Source organism: Vavraia culicis (genome assembly GCF_000192795.1).
Source record: "Vavraia culicis subsp. floridensis unplaced genomic scaffold supercont1.11, whole genome shotgun sequence".
Taxonomy (NCBI): domain Eukaryota; kingdom Fungi; phylum Microsporidia; family Pleistophoridae; genus Vavraia; species Vavraia culicis.
Window position 1 is genome coordinate 73,567 of NW_007360614.1, and position 18,196 is coordinate 91,762.

At 38.2% G+C, this 18,196-nt stretch overlaps 10 protein-coding genes across 10 annotated transcripts; 5 read left to right on the forward strand and 5 right to left on the reverse strand.

Annotated features, from left to right (window-relative positions):
• Positions 1 to 311: 311 nt before the first annotated feature.
• Positions 312 to 3,215, reverse strand: VCUG_00855 (uncharacterized protein; the record flags this gene model as incomplete). The annotated part of the gene is made up of 1 exon (XM_008075684.1): positions 312 to 3,215. The coding sequence occupies one exon, from the start codon at positions 3,213 to 3,215 to the stop codon at positions 312 to 314; it is 2,904 nt and encodes a 967-aa protein (XP_008073875.1).
• Positions 3,216 to 4,978: 1,763 nt separating this feature from the next.
• On the forward strand, positions 4,979 to 5,477 carry VCUG_00856 (uncharacterized protein; the record flags this gene model as incomplete). The annotated part of the gene is made up of 1 exon (XM_008075685.1): positions 4,979 to 5,477. The coding sequence occupies one exon, from the start codon at positions 4,979 to 4,981 to the stop codon at positions 5,435 to 5,437; it is 459 nt and encodes a 152-aa protein (XP_008073876.1). The 3' UTR covers positions 5,438 to 5,477.
• Positions 5,465 to 6,587, reverse strand: VCUG_00857 (small GTP-binding protein domain; the record flags this gene model as incomplete). The annotated part of the gene is made up of 1 exon (XM_008075686.1): positions 5,465 to 6,587. The coding sequence occupies one exon, from the start codon at positions 6,585 to 6,587 to the stop codon at positions 5,523 to 5,525; it is 1,065 nt and encodes a 354-aa protein (XP_008073877.1). The 3' UTR covers positions 5,465 to 5,522.
• A 1,162-nt stretch (positions 6,588 to 7,749) lies between these two features.
• Positions 7,750 to 9,865, forward strand: VCUG_00858 (uncharacterized protein; the record flags this gene model as incomplete). The annotated part of the gene is made up of 1 exon (XM_008075687.1): positions 7,750 to 9,865. The coding sequence occupies one exon, from the start codon at positions 7,750 to 7,752 to the stop codon at positions 9,844 to 9,846; it is 2,097 nt and encodes a 698-aa protein (XP_008073878.1). The 3' UTR covers positions 9,847 to 9,865.
• A 90-nt stretch (positions 9,866 to 9,955) lies between these two features.
• On the forward strand, positions 9,956 to 10,366 carry VCUG_00859 (uncharacterized protein; the record flags this gene model as incomplete). Its single annotated transcript, XM_008075688.1, has 1 exon — positions 9,956 to 10,366. The coding sequence occupies one exon, from the start codon at positions 9,956 to 9,958 to the stop codon at positions 10,364 to 10,366; it is 411 nt and encodes a 136-aa protein (XP_008073879.1).
• A 118-nt stretch (positions 10,367 to 10,484) lies between these two features.
• On the reverse strand, positions 10,485 to 12,143 carry VCUG_00860 (T-complex protein 1, alpha subunit; the record flags this gene model as incomplete). The annotated part of the gene is made up of 1 exon (XM_008075689.1): positions 10,485 to 12,143. The coding sequence occupies one exon, from the start codon at positions 12,141 to 12,143 to the stop codon at positions 10,560 to 10,562; it is 1,584 nt and encodes a 527-aa protein (XP_008073880.1). The 3' UTR covers positions 10,485 to 10,559.
• Positions 12,144 to 12,916: 773 nt separating this feature from the next.
• On the reverse strand, positions 12,917 to 13,369 carry VCUG_00861 (uncharacterized protein; the record flags this gene model as incomplete). Its single annotated transcript, XM_008075690.1, has 1 exon — positions 12,917 to 13,369. The coding sequence occupies one exon, from the start codon at positions 13,367 to 13,369 to the stop codon at positions 12,917 to 12,919; it is 453 nt and encodes a 150-aa protein (XP_008073881.1).
• A 155-nt stretch (positions 13,370 to 13,524) lies between these two features.
• Positions 13,525 to 13,859, forward strand: VCUG_00862 (uncharacterized protein; the record flags this gene model as incomplete). Its single annotated transcript, XM_008075691.1, has 1 exon — positions 13,525 to 13,859. The coding sequence occupies one exon, from the start codon at positions 13,525 to 13,527 to the stop codon at positions 13,840 to 13,842; it is 318 nt and encodes a 105-aa protein (XP_008073882.1). The 3' UTR covers positions 13,843 to 13,859.
• A 270-nt stretch (positions 13,860 to 14,129) lies between these two features.
• On the forward strand, positions 14,130 to 14,667 carry VCUG_00863 (uncharacterized protein; the record flags this gene model as incomplete). The annotated part of the gene is made up of 1 exon (XM_008075692.1): positions 14,130 to 14,667. One exon carries the CDS (start codon positions 14,130 to 14,132, stop codon positions 14,472 to 14,474), a length of 345 nt encoding a protein of 114 aa, XP_008073883.1. The 3' UTR covers positions 14,475 to 14,667.
• A 576-nt stretch (positions 14,668 to 15,243) lies between these two features.
• VCUG_00864 (uncharacterized protein) lies at positions 15,244 to 16,301 on the reverse strand. The gene has a single exon (XM_008075693.1). The coding sequence runs from the start codon at positions 16,232 to 16,234 to the stop codon at positions 15,419 to 15,421; it is 816 nt and encodes a 271-aa protein (XP_008073884.1). The 5' UTR covers positions 16,235 to 16,301; the 3' UTR covers positions 15,244 to 15,418.
• Between the last annotated feature and the right edge of the window lie 1,895 nt (positions 16,302 to 18,196).

The window sequence follows — 18,196 nt, forward strand, 5'->3', positions numbered from 1 at the left end:
TCATTTCGCACTTGTTGTGCATTGTAACAAGATGAAAGCAAGGAAAAAGCTCTTAATTAAATGAACAAAGTCAAATACTCAAACACAAATTTCCAACAAATCTGCCAATTTTCTTGGTACAGAATTGCGTTTGATAGTACCATAAAAAGAACATTTTTGTATACCACGCCGAATTGAGTAGTGGTTTCAAACTTTAAATGTTTAATACTTGATATTGTATCTGCTGCCGACTATAAAGAATCATGCATTTTATGAAAGATACTTTACTATATTTTGAACGAAGGTGTAATTATTTTACCACTTTTAATGACTCATTTTGGTTCTTTGCAGATTTTTATTGAATCGGGATCATTGGGCTGGCACATTGTTTTCGCAGTGAGAACTTCAAAGGTTAAAGGATTGATCACAATCGAACTTTCCTCCGAAACAAGTGTACAATATTTTAGAAAACGAAGGTCGATACGCCGTGATAACAAACGGACAAATGCGATAAATTCTTGTTTTTCTATCGTTGGCGATTTCAGATTAATCATTTCTTCTTTACACTCAATAAACAGTTCTTCCAGCTGTATTACGTCATCATGTACAATATAATCAGCTTTACACATCGGATCAAATTGAATTTTAAGTATCATGAGAGATGGCAGCAAGAGACCGATATTTGGTAGTTGGAACAAAACTTTTGCAGAAAGTGATGCGATTTTAACGTTATTTGAATAGTTCCTTCGGCCATTACAGGTATTATGTTCTGCACTTTCATAGAAAATGTGTGAACCAGAGACATCGAGTATTCTGAGGTCTATCGGCAAGCATTTAAAAAAATTGTAGGTAAGGCTTGCTGACCGGATCTTAAGTATTGCTAAATTTGATAAACTATTTACCAGGTCGTAATTGTTTGGTGTTATTGTAATAGATGTTAGTTCCAATTCGGTAACGGAATCAATGAAATTTTCGGTGAAGATCTCACTTAAAATGAAATTCACCGCAAATTCTGATTTCTTATAAGCCGTTTTGAGATAGCAGTCCTCATGCGATGGTAAATATTCGGGCACAGGATTCACACTTTTACCGAATATATTCTCAAATATGGTGCTCAAGTTTACATCACTACCTATGTCATCCGCTTCGTCTGAGTAATTAAATGTAAACTGCAGATGTTTTACCTGTTTAAAGCACTTAAGCTGAGATTTAACAACTTCCACATTCCCACAAATATTACGAAGATGAAGATGGTTGACAACTCGCGAGCCAACAAATCTAATGTCATTATCTTTGTATATAGAATAACATATAGTAATGTTCTCAAAGTATTCTGCATCGCTTATATTGAATGTCCCGCTACATCCACTGATCACAAGCCTTTTACATGCTTTATTCAACAATACTGACGCGTTTTCATCCACAACGACGTTCTCTAACACAACATATTCATAATTATTAGGCAATATGATGTTCTGATCCAGTTGAATGTTGCGCAGCAAGATGTAAGATAGACTTATTTCTGAATTTTGAATGGGAAGCACTTTAACCGCCATATTATATGTGAACAACTGTTTAAATCCTATGTAAGCCTCCAAATCGAAAAGACCTTGTGATCGTGATATTTGAATGCTTTGACCTGTATGCGGAAACACGATGGTTGAGTCCGATAACAATTGAACACATTCAAACGTTGCCTCGTGTATATTCTCTGAAATGGTTATTGGCATCGCCATTTCCATGATTTTGGCATCAATCAGTTCCAGAACGCCTCGATGAGTTACAGGCTCTTTATTGAATTTGAAAACAGAATTTTTAGAATCACCCAAAAACACTTCTTCAAATCCAACATAACCATTCATTTCAATTTTTATTGGTTTTCTCGTCTTTACCGTGACATTCTCATAGTTCTTACCGAAGGAAAGTACGTCATTTGAGTCAATAGGACAGCAATCGATAGTGATAGATCGTATTTTTCCAGAAATTTTTGAGCAATCGCTTATATCGCAGTTGCTATATGACACATTTACGATATTACTTGGTGTCTCTTTGAATAGGTTGTCTGTTTTATCCTCTGATAGATACATTTCAATATTGATTTGTTCCGGTATAGATTTGACAAAGTTGAGCGAGCATTTCCAACATATAATATCATTTAGCATTTTCAGATGATTAAGGCATGTGAAATCAAACTTTTTCTTGAAATGAGCGAATTGTAGACCGATGCTGCCAATATTTCCGGCTAAAAGGAACCTGGATTGTGTTATTACGCTGAGCTTATGTGAAAGAATTTGGTTTTCAGATGTCAAATCTGGCATGACTGTATCTATTTCGTTGTTAATAGCGTAAATTTTGACGGATTCTAGCAACTCTTTCGGTTCTTTGCAAAAAATTGAGTTCAGTGCATCTTGATTTTCTTTGAAACTATAGTAACTCATTTCAAGATGTTTAATTAGAAACTTTATGGTCAAGCGATTGATTGAAACAAAGAAAAAGACTTTTCCTGGGCATTTTTGGCCAGCATAGGCATATATTACACTATCACTGTCCTTTTGACTCACCAATTTAAAACCAACTCGGGTGCTTAATATGTCGCTGAAGCTGTCTCTAGTGCGGTTTGTATTAAACACGACCGATGAAAGGAACCTTGTTTGTGGGCTATAGTGTGAGGATTCTGGGTTATTCACACAACCAATCAGCTCATGAACAAGATCGGGATTATTTTGCAAATGTGAACATATTGAGTGTGCGAGCAATTCTGCCCTGTCCTTGTATGGTAGAATATCAGTAATGATGGTGCATATTTCGTCAGTTGTAAAAGTGGGAATATGATGCTGCGATAGTTTCATAATCTTCATGAAGAATGGCCTATGCAATGGAACCTTAATGACTTTGTATTTGATATTTTTATCCTTTTCAATCAGAATATAATATGGTTCATATTCAAGCTTTTTGAAGCCGAAAACATGACTGAAATAATACGATGTGCCATTGGCTAAAGTTTTCTTTTGGTCACTGGTGCCCTTCAAAGGATATATTCTCTCGAAATTCTTCATAACGCACGTTAATATGCATTTATCCGCATCTTTTTCACACGCATTTAGGTATCTCACCATGCCCGTATCCTCTAGGTCATCAAGAACGATATAATCTTCGTTTAAGCCGTCGATGATTGTTTGAAACACCAGGATATACTTTAAGAGCTTCTCAGCATATTTTTGTAGAAGAAATAGCATGTGTATGAGTCAATGTTGATCATTTATAGTTTCATAATTAGCTTTATTTCAGTTCCTTCTTATAGAGCTTAATATTTAATTGAACAGTTTACGATATAAATCGAAGCTATCACAGTAATCACTTGGTAGAAGAAGCAACAAGCAACATATCTATGACCATGAGAAGAGAATAAATCACATGAGCACTAACAAAGTACCATAATTTTGAAGATTTATGAGCAAAATGATTATCAAAATAAATTTAACTGATAATGGCTTATTGGATATAAGAATGGCATATGAGCATGCATGTGGTAAAATTGTGATTGTATCCATCATTAAATATCGAATAGATAATTACTTGGGGATATAGCAAGTGTATGGCCGAGACATGCAGTCATACGGTGGTGATTTTCGTGATAGTGCTATGACTAAGCTAGGAAAAAGTTCTTGCCCAGTATTACACGTTCATAAGAAGCGAAAGAAACTACAACAAGTTTCAACAATAATGTTAGGATAAAAACGTGATTTGCCACTAATCAAGTATTGATCAGCACTACTGCCCTGAATAAATTATAAAAATTAGCCATTATTTGAATAAATGATAATTTGCAGGTCATTTGATGTAATATTCCTTTAAATGATAGTAAAGGAATAAAGCGCGTATAAAGACTAGAATAGGTGATGTTGTGAATAAAAATGATCAAGGAGTTAAAGCAAGTGAACATGCTATTAAAGTACTTAGTTTACCACTTTTAGTTAATAACTAGTCGAAATATATTTTTGGTCTCGATATTGTTCATAAGAACTGCACAAGAAACACATTTATCACGCAGAAACTTGTATTAAAATTTATTTTTGTTCCACATATCGTTCAAAACATTACCTAAAATGTCTTGTTTAGCATTCTCGAAATGTATTTTATACACAATATTTGAGCCAAGTTTTGATCTAGAACATCTTGTACACATCTCATCACATTTGACTGCCATGCTAAGTACTATAAAACGTTAATTTTATTCTAGCGATAGTTAAGCACCGGGTCGGTCACGTTCGATAAACCATACAATATAGTTAAAAATTACTTCAGCTGAGTTTAACAGGCACGATATCCGATTTTATTAAAGATTCTTTGGTCAACGGATGTTTCTACCATAAATATGTTTAAATAAGTTTTTGTATTCCGAAACTGTTAATAGAGTTAAAAATACGATTTAGTTACACCTATTGTATTAAACAGAACAATTACATTCATTTATATCATGGTTATGATACAATACGCAAACATTGATCAACCAAAATTTGTTTTACCATTTCCGTTGCATCGTATAAATGAGTGCATCGGCACTATCACATGATGAAATGAGATTTTATTACATCTCTGTTGTATTAACTTCAGACAACAGCTTTGCATACGTTTGAATGCTTATGTAACTTTTATAGCGATGAATAGCAACAGGAGCTACTTACTTCAACTATACCCCTCCAATGAAAATAACCGACAATAACACGAGATGCAACAGTTAAAACAGTTGAGCATGCTTAACTATGCTGTTTATTAGGGGGATTCTCATGTTTACAACAGCTTTATAAATTTCTATAAGCGTATGCTTACATATAAATTAATATTTCACTCGTTATTTACAGCCATGTAACATATTTGGTACCTAATATAAGAGCTCGTAGACAACAGTGCAATGCTAGCATCTCGGTAAGGGCAGCAACCTGACTTGTTGTAAAGCTATGGGCTAAACATCATTTAATACGTACAAAGTGGTCCCCTCATGATAAATAACAAATTTTACGTAGCATTTTTGGAAGAAACTGTTCAAAAACACGATTATAACTGTGAGTTGATAGGACTGGCCTTGGCACGCCTTTTTCCAAATCCATACGGCAAGGACGGTGCATTCGACCTTGACAAATACTTTCTGGTCACGATATGGAAATTGTTAACTTGTGAAGAGATCTTTGAGCTTAAGATGGAAGATGGAATGTGTGTCATTGGATCACATGTTCCTCCTCTTTACGAGTCGTTGCGATACGACCCGGATAAATACTTGCAAAGGTTGAGCAGGATATTTTCAATGTACAAAGACATCATACAGGGTTACCTACGAGGCTACAAAATTAATGCTTACGTGGAAATAAACCACAATAATTTTCTATATCTTAAGGTAAAACGAGCTGGTGGTAATGAATCGGTAATCACATCGATAGACGAACGTGTACAGGACCCATGAGGACCAAGAAAGTGCAATAAAAATTTCATTCTAGCCACAAACACACAAATTTAATATTTCATTGGTATAAATCTATCGCATAGACTTAATTTATGTAAATCTGTACGACATCCTCGTCAGAGAGAACATGGCCCAGCCCTACACGCTGTGGCAGATGCTTGACACTTCTGCCCCACACCAAGCAGCTTTTAAACTTCTTGATGAAGTCTTTGTGTATTTTTTTACACAAATCCGAGATTTTTCCATCTTTCCTTATGATCACGGGCGTATCCAAGTCGGGGAACTCGCCCTTCTTTTTTGTGTAAATTCTTTTGAGCGACAGTGTACGCCATATTACGTCTTTCAAGGTGTCAAAATTCCATCCCTTTTCTGAACTGATCGATACGCCATCAATTCTCTTTATTTCCTCAAGACTGAGATTATCAACCTTGTTGTACACAAAGATACAATCCATGTAAACTGCCCGCTTCGTAATTGCATCAATCATATCCTCATCGGTTATCCTGTCCTGTATTGTCACCAAGCAATTATTAATCTTGAACTCCTTCAAAATAAATTTTATCATTTCCTCGTTGTTTTTTTCCAGCGAATTTATGTTAATGCCACCAGCTGTTGTTTGATTTATACTTATTCGTGGTTTTGTTCTGTTAATACGTATGCCCATTTCATTGAGTTCGTTTACGAGCAGCTCCTTTTCCTCTTCCTTGGTCAGGATCATAACGATGAGATTGCATGTCCTGGCCACGCTTATGACTTGTTTGCCCCTTCCTTTGTTGCTAGCTGCGCCTGTAATGATGCCAGGAAGGTCCAGAAGCTGTATGATGCTTTCTTCGATACGAAGCTGACCCGCAATCACGTCAACCGTGGTGAACTCGTGCTCAGCAATTTTGCTCTGCGTATTGGTAATTTTGCTGAACAGCGTGGACTTTCCCACGCTTGGAAATCCTATGAGCGCGACACGGGCATCTCCGCTACGGATTACATCAAATGTGTCTCTGGGCGCAACCGTTTTGCCCTTCTTTTCGTCCATACTAAGTTTCAACCGACTGATACGAGCCTTCAAATGACCGATATGTCGTTCAGTTGCCTTGTTTTTTTGTGTGCGTGCTATTTCTTCTTCAATTTCAGTAATTTTGTCTTGGATGCTCATGGGTTCGCAATAAGCTGCAAGTAAATCAGCCGATGTCGTGAGAACAAGAAATTTTTAAGCAACCGCTTACAAGAACCAAAAACAAACTCGTACAACAGAAACGAGGTGAATAACGGTGCTTAAAATTTGTATAATAGACGCAATCATTAATGTAATCCAAAAGCAGTGAACGTTCAAACAAGCAACGTGCACATTGCTTTGAATACTTAGGCTAAAGCAATTTTATACATGACAGTATCACTAACATGCAGTACTTCGTTAACAATTAGTAAATTAGTACGCCATAGCACATTATTTTTCTTTTATATCGTATAAATTGCACTCGCTGAACACAATGAAAAGTCCAGAACAATAATGAATTTTCCTGGTATTTCTCAGCCATAGTAGTGTATAATAAGCTATAACGTAGAACTGCTGCTCGTATTCTTTCGTTGTGGTAAAATAAAAGCATCAAGTATCTGAGCTGTTAAATTTGTGTTATATCAATTTTTTACTGGAGAGAACAACTAAACTGCCTACAAAACCAATTTTTGTACGTATTTTGGTATCAAAGAGTACGAGCTTGATCAAATTACAACATGGTGCTATCTTGTCAATAATACAGATGCGTGTGAAAAACTTGTCAGGTATTGTTCCGATGGCACAAACTTACTTGCTCGTTGATCATGCATTGTTGCAAGGAAATCATCGTAAATGTTTGTTCGTGCAAAGAATTGTCAAACTGCTGCACATCTCAAGGTCATTTATCTAACGCGTTTCACGAACATGAAGAAGCACGGCAACATTCAATGAACAAAGAAATAAAACACCTAGGCAATACAGAGCCATGATTTTTTTCTTAGCTGAATAACCATTGAAATAATTACGTGTTGACTTGGAACAAACAGATCAACAACTCTTGTACGTTCCAGAATTTCCACTAACCTTTAAAAATTGTGTTAAGAACTGATGCATTGTTCTATACCTTGATCATGTTACGGTTTGCCCACAATATTAACCTAAGCGATTTCTTGGTCCATATGAAACAGAAAATGGTAGTGGTAGAATTGCTAAATCTATTCACATTTCCACAACCAAATACATTCATCAACGTTTTAAAAAGGCGTACGGGACGAAACCTACGGTTTTTCCTGAACTCATTTTTTACACCTACCCCTGGTAAATGTCGAGCGAACTGAAACGAGAAAAGATCGAAATCGACTATTACGCCGACAAGTCCATATTATCATCATTCATACACTTCTTCACAGACAATAACAACGAACCGAAATATCTGAACATGGTATCTCGAAAGAAAATATCACTGGATCTGAACGACATTGCCATACACGACCATATGCTCATGCAAAGACTGAAAAACAACTTTGCAACGTATTTAAGAATGCTGTACGAGATAATCGATGGTGTTAACACGCCAAGCGATGTGGCGATGATCCATCGACTCGAACGTATGAAGGAGAAATATCCTGGTGTGGACGCGACAAAGATATTTCCGCCGTCTTTAATGCGTGATTACCTGTTTAGGATAGTGCCACACACACAGTACACGCTGGGCATCAGAATGCTGCGCAGTGATAAAATCGGTCATTTCATCACCACACGTGGTATCGTAACAAAGGTGTCACACACACGACCATCTATAAAGGTGGCCGTATACGTCTGCGATTCGTGCGGTTCTGAAACGTACCAACAGATTAACAACCAGGAATTCAGCCTGCTTGCCGTGTGCCAAAGCGAGAAGTGCAAAACCATGAAAATCAGAGGCACACTGTCGCTGATCACTCGGGTATCTAAGTTCGAGCCATTCGTGAGCATTTGCCTGCAGGAGATGCAGGGTGACACGCCTGAAGGGTGCATTCCTAGAGTGGTAAACATCGAGATGAAAGAGGCCGATGTGCGCCCTGGGGACTGTATCTATGTGTGTGGTGTGCTCATGGCCAGGCAGGTCTTCGGCCTAATGAATGAAATCTATCTGGAAGGATTCGGCATCGCTGAATGCAAAACCAAAGGAACTGATGAATTGATGCTGGACGAAGTAGTCGATGATCAGATTGGTGACGAGAATCAAATACCCGATGAGATTAAGTGGGATGGCGATATAAACGAGGCAGACCGAGCAAATTTCACCGTACAGAACTTGGTGGCTTCCTTTGCACCGCATATTTACGGCATGCACGATGTCAAAAAGATCCTGCTCCTGATGCTTATCGGCTCACCAAGCATACAAAAATCGGATGGGATGAGAATACGCGGTGATCTGAACGTGATGTTGATGGGCGACCCGGGTATCGCCAAGAGTGAACTTCTCAAGTACTGCATGGGCCTTTCCAAGCGAGGTGTGTACACAGCTGGCAGGGGAAGTAGTGGTGTTGGGCTGACTGCAAGTGTTCTGAGAGACCCTTTCACCAAGGAGTTTGTGTTGGAGGCAGGAGCTCTCGTCCTGAGCGACAAAGGAATCTGCTGTCTGGACGAGATGGATAAAATGGACGAGAATGACCGCTTGAGTCTGCACGAGGTGCTCGAACAACAGAGTATAAGCATAAATAAGGCGGGTATAAATGTGCGGTTGAATGCGCGTTGTTGCGTTCTTGGTGCTGCAAACTTCAAAAGAGGATTTTACGATGAGAAAAAAAGCTTGGAACACAACACAGGACTGCCTGTGTCCCTAATAAGCCGTTTTGACGTGATTGTCATTCTAAGAGATGATAGGGATGAAAATAAAGATAGAGAGTTGGCCGATTATGTGGCACGGCAGCATCTTAAGGAGAGCGATACGAATGACCATAGCGCGGCGTTGAGTCAAACTGACTTAAAGAACTTCGTACAAAAGGCGAAGACCTTGAATCCACGTATACCTTCTCATTTGAACGATCGTATTGTGAACGCGTATACGGATGCCCGAGACAAGTATGAGCGGCTCACACCGCGCTTTCTTTTATCGCTCATCAGATTGTGCATGGCACACGCCCGGCTGCGCCTGTCTGACGAGGTGAATGAGGGGGATGTTGAAGAAAGTGCTAGGCTGTTGGAGGTGAGTAAACTACATAAGACCAAAGAGAAAAAGAAAGAAGTTTCGTCAAAATACCAAATTTACAATCAAATAATGAAAATGAAGGCAGATAGGACACGTCCACTCCGGTTAGAAGACCTGGTACGGAACATAAATTACGATGAGCAAACGATTTTAAATGTGATCAAGGAATTTGAGGAAAATGGTATTTGGGTGGTTGAAGATGGCGAATTGCAGATATTTGATTAAAAGTAATTTATTTCAGGTGTGTTGATGGCTGTGTTATTGTTTTTTTAGTTTTCTGCTTCGTGAATTACGGATCGCTTTACAAATTCGCTCGGTTCATGAGCACCATTTCATGTGTACGTTACAGTTATTCATCAGTATTTGGTATGGAAATGTGATATTAAATACCTGGTTGCTTTCCTGCATTTACTGCCCGTTCATCTGTTCTACTCCTTTTTTATTCGATTTTGAACTTCGCACTATTCCTATGGTAAACATTTTGGCGGCTGTGCAGGTACGAAAGGATTGGCCTGCCGCACCTCTCACAGACAGCGACATACGCATGGATGACGCACACAAATTTGTTCGGATGCAGATTAAAAACTATGGTAAAAGCATCCGAAACGTAAATATGGTGCCAGAAAAGCTGAGCTTGGTATTGACACGTATGAACACATCTATCGGACTAGTTTATGATTGCCTTAGGATAAATAGGTGCAGTACGAAAGATAAACCGTGGCGGCCGTTCTATTTTGTTATATGATGCTGTTCAAGAACGATTACAATTGTGAATAGGTAACATCAACCGTGCCACATGTTTGCGCACAAAATGATGCCGTTCCTCTCTTTGTAGCGGGAGAAAGACTGTATAGACCGTCTCACAAGAATATTCTGTCCGTATTATGAACAGGTTCATCAAATGTTTTGGAGCTTTTGACCAACTTTATTTATTTAACTCAACCACACATATCTCTCTGTTGTTTCTTGGGAGCCTCGGGGATTTTAATGACTTCATCAATCCTAAGTATCGAAATGGCTACCTCAGTGGCAGCTCGTAGCGCGCGTATTTTGCTAATACCGGGCTCAACGATTCCCCTCTTGATGTTGTTAACAATCTCACCTGTACGAATATCGAGACCGTAATCAAAACACTCTGACATTCCCTCCTGGTTACCGTTGTTCTGGAACGCACGCAGCTCGCTCAAGGACTGGTTGGCATCCAAACCTGCGTTCATCGCCAGTGTCTTGGGAATGACAAGAAGCGACTCGCTGTACGTGAAAATGGCAGCTGCTTCTTTACCGGGTAACGAAAATGCATACTCTTCCAAGAAAATGGACAAGGCACACTCAAACGCACCGCCACCAGCCAACACACTCTCACATTCCAGTGTTCGTTTAATGGCGCACAGCCCGTCGTTAACACTTCGCTCCATCTCTTCAAGCAGCGTGTCGTTACCTCCTCTCAGAACGATTGATGACAAATTCTTTCCAAATTTGAATATCGTGTAGTTCTCGTGTGCTAGTTGCTCAACCGAAATCTCATCAATCTCAGCCACCTCTATCTCCTCTGTCTTACTAATAGATATGTTGAGGGCCTTGCTGAGCACCTTCAGATCCTTCATCGGCACCCGTTTAATTCCGATCTTCTTTCTCTCAATTATAGGCTTTACACAGAAATCATCGATATTTCTGCTACTCAAAATTACATCTGCACTGTCAAGGATCATATTAACACGATCTAAGGCTATGCTGATCTCATTCTTCCTGTTCTTCTCAAGCATGTCCGGATCGTCAACCACGATGTTTACGTTCAACGGGAGGCGCACCTTACCAAGATCGAAATCAAGCAGTGCAACTTTTACCTTCTTCATGTTTGTAGGCATTTCCTTTGAACACGGCTGTGCATTTATCGCATAGCCCTCCACAGCAAATGAATCGGCCATTTGACCGCCTTCCTTCTTCAGAATGTTGATGTTCTGAATTTTGTACTTCTTTTTGCCCAGAAAGTCTACGTGTTCGACTGCTTTCACCGCTCTGAGCGTAAGCTCGTTAAAATGCTTCGAATAAACAACCTTGGAACTCAGTGTAGTATCAACCACGGCGTTGATGTCCACACCTTTGTTCTCTAGCTTCTCCTTTATGAACCGCTGACTCTCTCTAAATGCCATTTTATATCCGCTCACAACTATACTTGGATGCAGCCCACGCTTGATCAGCTCATTTCCTCTTTCGATGAGTGCACTCGCTAGCAAAACAACACCAGTGGTACCATCACCCATCTCTACATCCTGCTGCCTCGAAAGCTCAATGATCAGGTTGGCGATGGGATCCTTAACATCCATATTTGTGAGAATGGTCGCTCCATCATTAGTAATCAGAACATCACCGGTTGTTCCTATGCACATCTTGTCAAGACCAAGTGCACCATACGAGGTCTTTACTGCATTAGTAAGTGTTAGAACAGCCTTGGTAACGGCATTGCGCGCTGCCTCTGCTGTTGTGCGTGTGGTGCCTGTGAATGGATCGATTGTCTCGGACATTTCCAGGGATCAAAAATTTTTTGTGTTAAAGGCGTATTGCCGAGGATCCGTGGCCAAGATCAATCTAAAATTACCGAAAAGACATGTTCATTTTAGCAATGCTGCAAGTGAGAACAAACATGAACATTTATGAAGACGGGTGCTCTTCGTGGTCTCCATGAGAATGTTCAAGATGCTCAATCGAATGCATCTACGTCATAAGAAATGGACCCGATAAGCGAATTTGTAGCACATCTATCATAATCGGTTACTTGGACAGTATCAGGTGCCACAACGTGTACATGGTGCCGAAATTTTGGTGAACACCTAGGAGACGAAGAAACGCGAAACGGATGCAAGCACATTTGAAAAATGGAATGGTAAACGTTGCCACGTTGTGGTATTAATGAAGGACATTTTAGTGCTGTGTAAAGGTTTTTTACTTGCCATGAGGTATCCTAGACAGACACGATACTACGTGCCCAAGATTTTGTCCTCCGTGATAAAACACTGAAAATGCACGTTTTCGCTAGATAAGAAAGAATGTAACAGGCATACAGCGCTATAATCACTTAATAATAGTGTTATCGTTTAATATGCAAGCTATTATAAGGTCCTTTCTCATTTCTAAAAGCTTACAATGACTTTGTAGAGACGCGTAGTTTCCCACTCAGGTCGAGCCATAAATCACAATAAACTTTATTTTTACAGTTCAAACAGTACATTCTATTCATTTTTACGCTTTGTTGATTTCAGCTAATCACTAATTCGCATATTTCATTTGTGCCTGAGAACTACGATTTTGAACATCTCATGAACACTTTCAAGTTCGGGTTGCTGTTTTCGATAAATGTCTTAAAATTTTTGAAGGTGATTTCATTGCATTCCAAGTCTAAAAAGCATCTATCGACAACATTTTGTATATTAGAATCGCACAAGCTCTCATCACTGAACATCTTTATCACGTTGAAAAGATCACATCGCGAAATAACGCCATCATTGTCACAGTCATACAGATCGAACAGCAGCTTTATCTTAGGTGACAGCTGGTCATTGAGCGCAAATTCCCTCAAGGCGTCGAGAAGTTTTTCGAACTCAAATGTACCGTTTATGGTGAATTTCTTGAGAAGGTGTTTTGTTATCGGATTATCCCTGATGGATGTGATTTTCAGAATATCCTTTTTGCGTATTTTCGTCTGCGTACTCGTTATTTTTGCTATGGCTGCAGTTATCTGTTCATTTTTCATTAAAGCGCGTGTCATTTCTTTGCTTTTAAATCTTTAAGGAGAAACTCGGCGAATTATCTTTCACTCGCGTACCAATCAAAGCTTGCACGCACATCATAACATATTTATTTTTTCAAGCGCCGATTCTTTTTATTCTCGTGCCCTCAGCCGTTCCGATGCTTCCCAAGGAAACCATAATAACACCGCGGGACAAGTTGCAAAATCTCATTAGTGATGTGACCGAACAGCCGTTCGATCGGGAAGTGATAAACAGAATGCAGCAATTTAGTAGAAAGTTTGTCAATGATGTGCTCACAAGATCGGCACTGCTTTCTGAACACAAAAATATAAGCGCTATCACATCTGAAGAGATTTTTTACGTGGTGGAAAAGGAGTTTGACTACTGTTTTGGGGACAGGGAGATACTCGATACGCAGAAAACCCCGGCTGTTGAACACACTGACAAAATGGCAGAGTTGAGCAGACATAAATAAATATTTAATCAAGCAGATCGTACTATCAACGGCGTAATATCATTGTAATCCTGAATTTATGCTGTTTTAACAATTTTACGCCTTTAAATTTTTGTATTTTCGCATGGAGGTGGTACACGACTATAAGTGGGGTACAGTCCACTGATCAGGTGCATACTTCTAGAATTACAAATTTTCCTTTGTCAATATTTGAATGACCACGAATTATACTCAAAAATCAGCTCTTCTTGCTTGACGCGTCTTCTGATCTGTTGCTTCAAACTCAAGTTTTGGTTCAAACCCTGGAAATGCCTGGGCCGAAGAAAAAAAGTACATCCACTAAGTACGCCAGACAGAAGTTGATCCATGTGAGAAGCATTGTAAATTTTTACACCGAAGAACTGTCACGTATATCAACGGATGCAGATTTACTTCGAAGCCTGCTCAAGCGGAAAGACATAACGGTTAAGGTCTGTGAGTACGCCTTCAAAGAGGTTGTTATAGATGGTAATTTCTTCATGTGTTTGAACAGTGAGTACTATGCTAGCGGTAATATATACGAGATTGCACAGGTATTGCACTGCAAGTTAGATTATATTAAGATGAGAATAAAAGAACTGGCACGTAAAAAAACATATTCATCCTACACATAGATTGTGGTGTATTAGTAGTCGATTTTACACCACAATTTGATCAAATATTTAACATTGAGGAGCTTTTTAGTTCTGCAGGAGAGAATAAAAAATATCATTCACACCGGTAAAGAAACACGGGCGAGAGTTACAGATAAATTGTGAACTGTGATAGAAATTGAAATATTTGGTAAATAAAGTGCTTTTTTGCTTAGTATGAAATGGAAGTCGCAGAAATAACATAAATGGAATTCCAAATATTATTGTACATAATTTACATGTTAATTATCTGTTTTTGTTTTAGTATTTTTGTTATGGTACGAGCATGATTATATTTACACTTTTTGCTAAGGATCTTAGAAGTAACGTCCTGTTAATATTTCAAACCTGAGCATAGCACATATTAAGTATGAAAATGTTTGAAATAGCTGATGTTACATCATAGACGTTTTCTATGTCGATGAGCCAAACGACAATGTCAGACCAGGGGATAGATACAAAGTTAACCTGGGCAGATTACGAGGATATGAGCTGTATCTCGAATCATAAAATACTTGTTTATCGCTGTATGTAGTGTAATACCGCTCTATGCACCGATATATCTGTTTGGTGGCCCAACTAACAAGATGCAGCATCAATTTGCAGGTAAAACAGGAGTGTACAGGTATGCAAATAAAACGCAAATTTGTAATAAAAAACGCATCTCGAACAACAGCGTGTTGCACCGTGTTTTTCGTTAGTCATAACTTGGTCAGTAGTTTGGAAATATGCAGTGCTGATGTAAAATGGTTTATTCAACGATGAAAGGAAAAATCGTTTCTTAACAGATGTTATAACACACTTCATTTATCGGATACTCTTTATTTGTACGTGGATGTACAACATGAGCATATTCTACAAACAGGCAAATTTTTTTAATGGTATTTATACCGCATCCATTATAACACAACTCATACATTTCTGTTTTATACAGACTGCGTTAGATAAGGCGTGATGACTTTGAAATACCCGCTGAACATAACAACAAGCGAAACTAGTGTCATCAGCACGAGTGGCATAAAACAAGATATGAATTTCTCATCGTCATATACGCTAAACGCGTTCAGAATATTTGCGGCACTGGAGCCATATGATGCCAGGTTGTTGGTGGTAAAGAAATTAACTATTATTCCGATAAATGATGGAAGAACACCTGTTTTGAGATCCATGTATTTATACTCATCATTTCTACGATATATACGCCTTTGTCGTGTTGATAAATAGATGTTTACATTCTTGTACCCTGGCTTGCTTCTATATTTGGTGATAGCCTGGTATATATTCATCAGTATGGTGATTGGCATGGAAGCCAAAAAGCCAATGGTAAATATCTTTGAATACCAAGCTTCGCCCGAGTTGATATACTGGCTGGTGGCCGAGGAGATATTGCTGTAGTCACCAAATATTTTCAGCAAATACGTCTGATACAGATAATATGCTAATATGATGGAGACAACAATATAGAATGCGTTCAGGAGATAGTTTCTTATCGTTCCGTAGCTTTTCTTGATGCTTGCCATTTCATACAAACTATTCACAGCTGCGTAGGCAATAAATGCGATGCCGAACACTTTTAAATATTCGGTTTCCAAGGAGCAGATGAAATAATATGTTAGGGCAGCGTATATCACCGATGACAGCGGACTCAATACTTGTAGGACCTTTTTCACAGGTGTCAGAGATGAACATAGGCGGTCTATTGTTTTGTTAGACTTTGTGTAGAATGTTTTTATGGTGTCCATCCCTATCAGGACAGCTGTAGCGTTATATAATGCGGTAATTTATTCAACAATTCACTTTGGTACTAATTAATTGCACAGGGGGACATATAACTTAATTAAAAGATTATACGGCTGAATGATTCCCAAAATGCATCGGTGACGTGGATATTCCTGAAGTACTACACTAATGCACTTCGAAGGATTGGTGGTCACCCACTATAAAGAATGCGATTTGTCTAAATACATGACATCAGCAATATAACCATTTACAGTATGGTATACGTTTGGGCATACGGTCATTTCAGGCATATCCTGTCCGATATGTGCTTTTTCATTAGATTATTCAGATATGAAAAAAATGATTCGCCATTGCAGCAAAGGAACTATACCAGATGCAATATCATACTGTAGAAGACAAAGCATCCCCTTTTTCACACATATTACTATTTATAAGCAGTTAATTAAAATGAATTTGCAAGTGGTAGATATGCCATAATTTTTTTATTTCCTCAGTACTGATAAGTTTACTTTGTCATCTGAAATTGTCCAACATTTCCGACATGCTCATAATTCATTAAATTAGCAATTGCTCAACCTTTATATAGCTAGGTACCTATATTTGAGTATAATTTGCCCAAATAAACTATACAGCAGGTCGTTGGTTATTATTTTTGACGTCTGATGCATAAGATAAGGAAAAAACAATAAAAAGCCGAGATTATTATCGGTTACAATGAGAAAAATATTCAGCTATCTGTTTATTCTTGGTATGCCATCTCAAATTCATGGTCTTTTAAGGTCACACGAGTACTATTTCGGTTCACCCGCTCACAAAAGACGGGCATATGAAGCACCAGATTATGATCCATACAGTTATTTTCCAAAAACTGAAATGCATCGATCGTTTCCTATCTAAAGAGTTAACTCGATGAATTTTGAGCAATGTAGAATAAAACTTTTGCTTAGGTACACAAAACGAATTTGCGCACAACAAACTGAGCTGTGTGTACAATAATACGACAATCCCACATTTTATTTACAAAAAGTAACTTTCTTATCATTATGTGCTGCGGTCAGTACATGAAACATACTGAGCCGCAAAAACAGACATATTATAAATGAATTTGCGTTGCTGCTAAAGATTCAACTTGAGACAGCATGTATTATGAAAAAAGATGAGAGCATTGACTGTCAAAATCTTAAGCAATGGTATCGGAGCGATCTGTTTTATGAACGTCCTTACATTCGTGAGTTAAATATAGCACGGCCATTTCTGTACTTCTATAATTCAATTTACTCATGAGTGTTGGTGTCGCATAGAACTTCAAGCTCGATATCTCAGAGAGAACACAATTCGTAGATAAAAGGTTAGTTCAGGTATTTTAACAATTTGAAGATAGCTTGAACTATGTAGCTATCAAAATAATCACCTGATTGCTAGTGTTGAAAAATAAACACCGTAATGCTTAGCATAGTCCGTAACTTCCAAAATGTCATCATAATTGTAGAATGATCATTTAAATCATTAGCTTGTGTCGCTCAGCTATTTTTTACCTGAAACTGTCTAACGTGTTTTAGATAAGCCATCAACGATGAAAATTAGAAAATAACTGAACCATTAATGATAAAAATTGAAATCACGGCAGTTATGCATTTTATAAGTGGAATGCGGATGCTATTCTTGTGACAAGCTTTCTCTTACCGAAACATATGGCAAACTTGTAGGAGAATGAGAAATATGTCATATTCTACTAAACGGACCTTTGATATAATGTGATGAAAACTAAAAAACTTTGTAGAATGCTTAGTCTTCACTGCAATTTACTTCTTTTTTGAACATTGATTGCAGCTATTAGCCGAATATTTTTATCGAAGCGATATCATTTGTACTATTTAAAATAATCAGACAAGTACCAGTTTACTTATGTGGATTAGCATCATTAATTTGAACAATAAGAGGGAACTATGTCGATTTGTATAACA

Coding starts and splice junctions, on each gene's coding strand:
- VCUG_00864 (XM_008075693.1), bottom strand. CDS start 16,234: ATGGACACCATAAAAACATTCTACACAAAGTCTAACAAAACAATAGAC.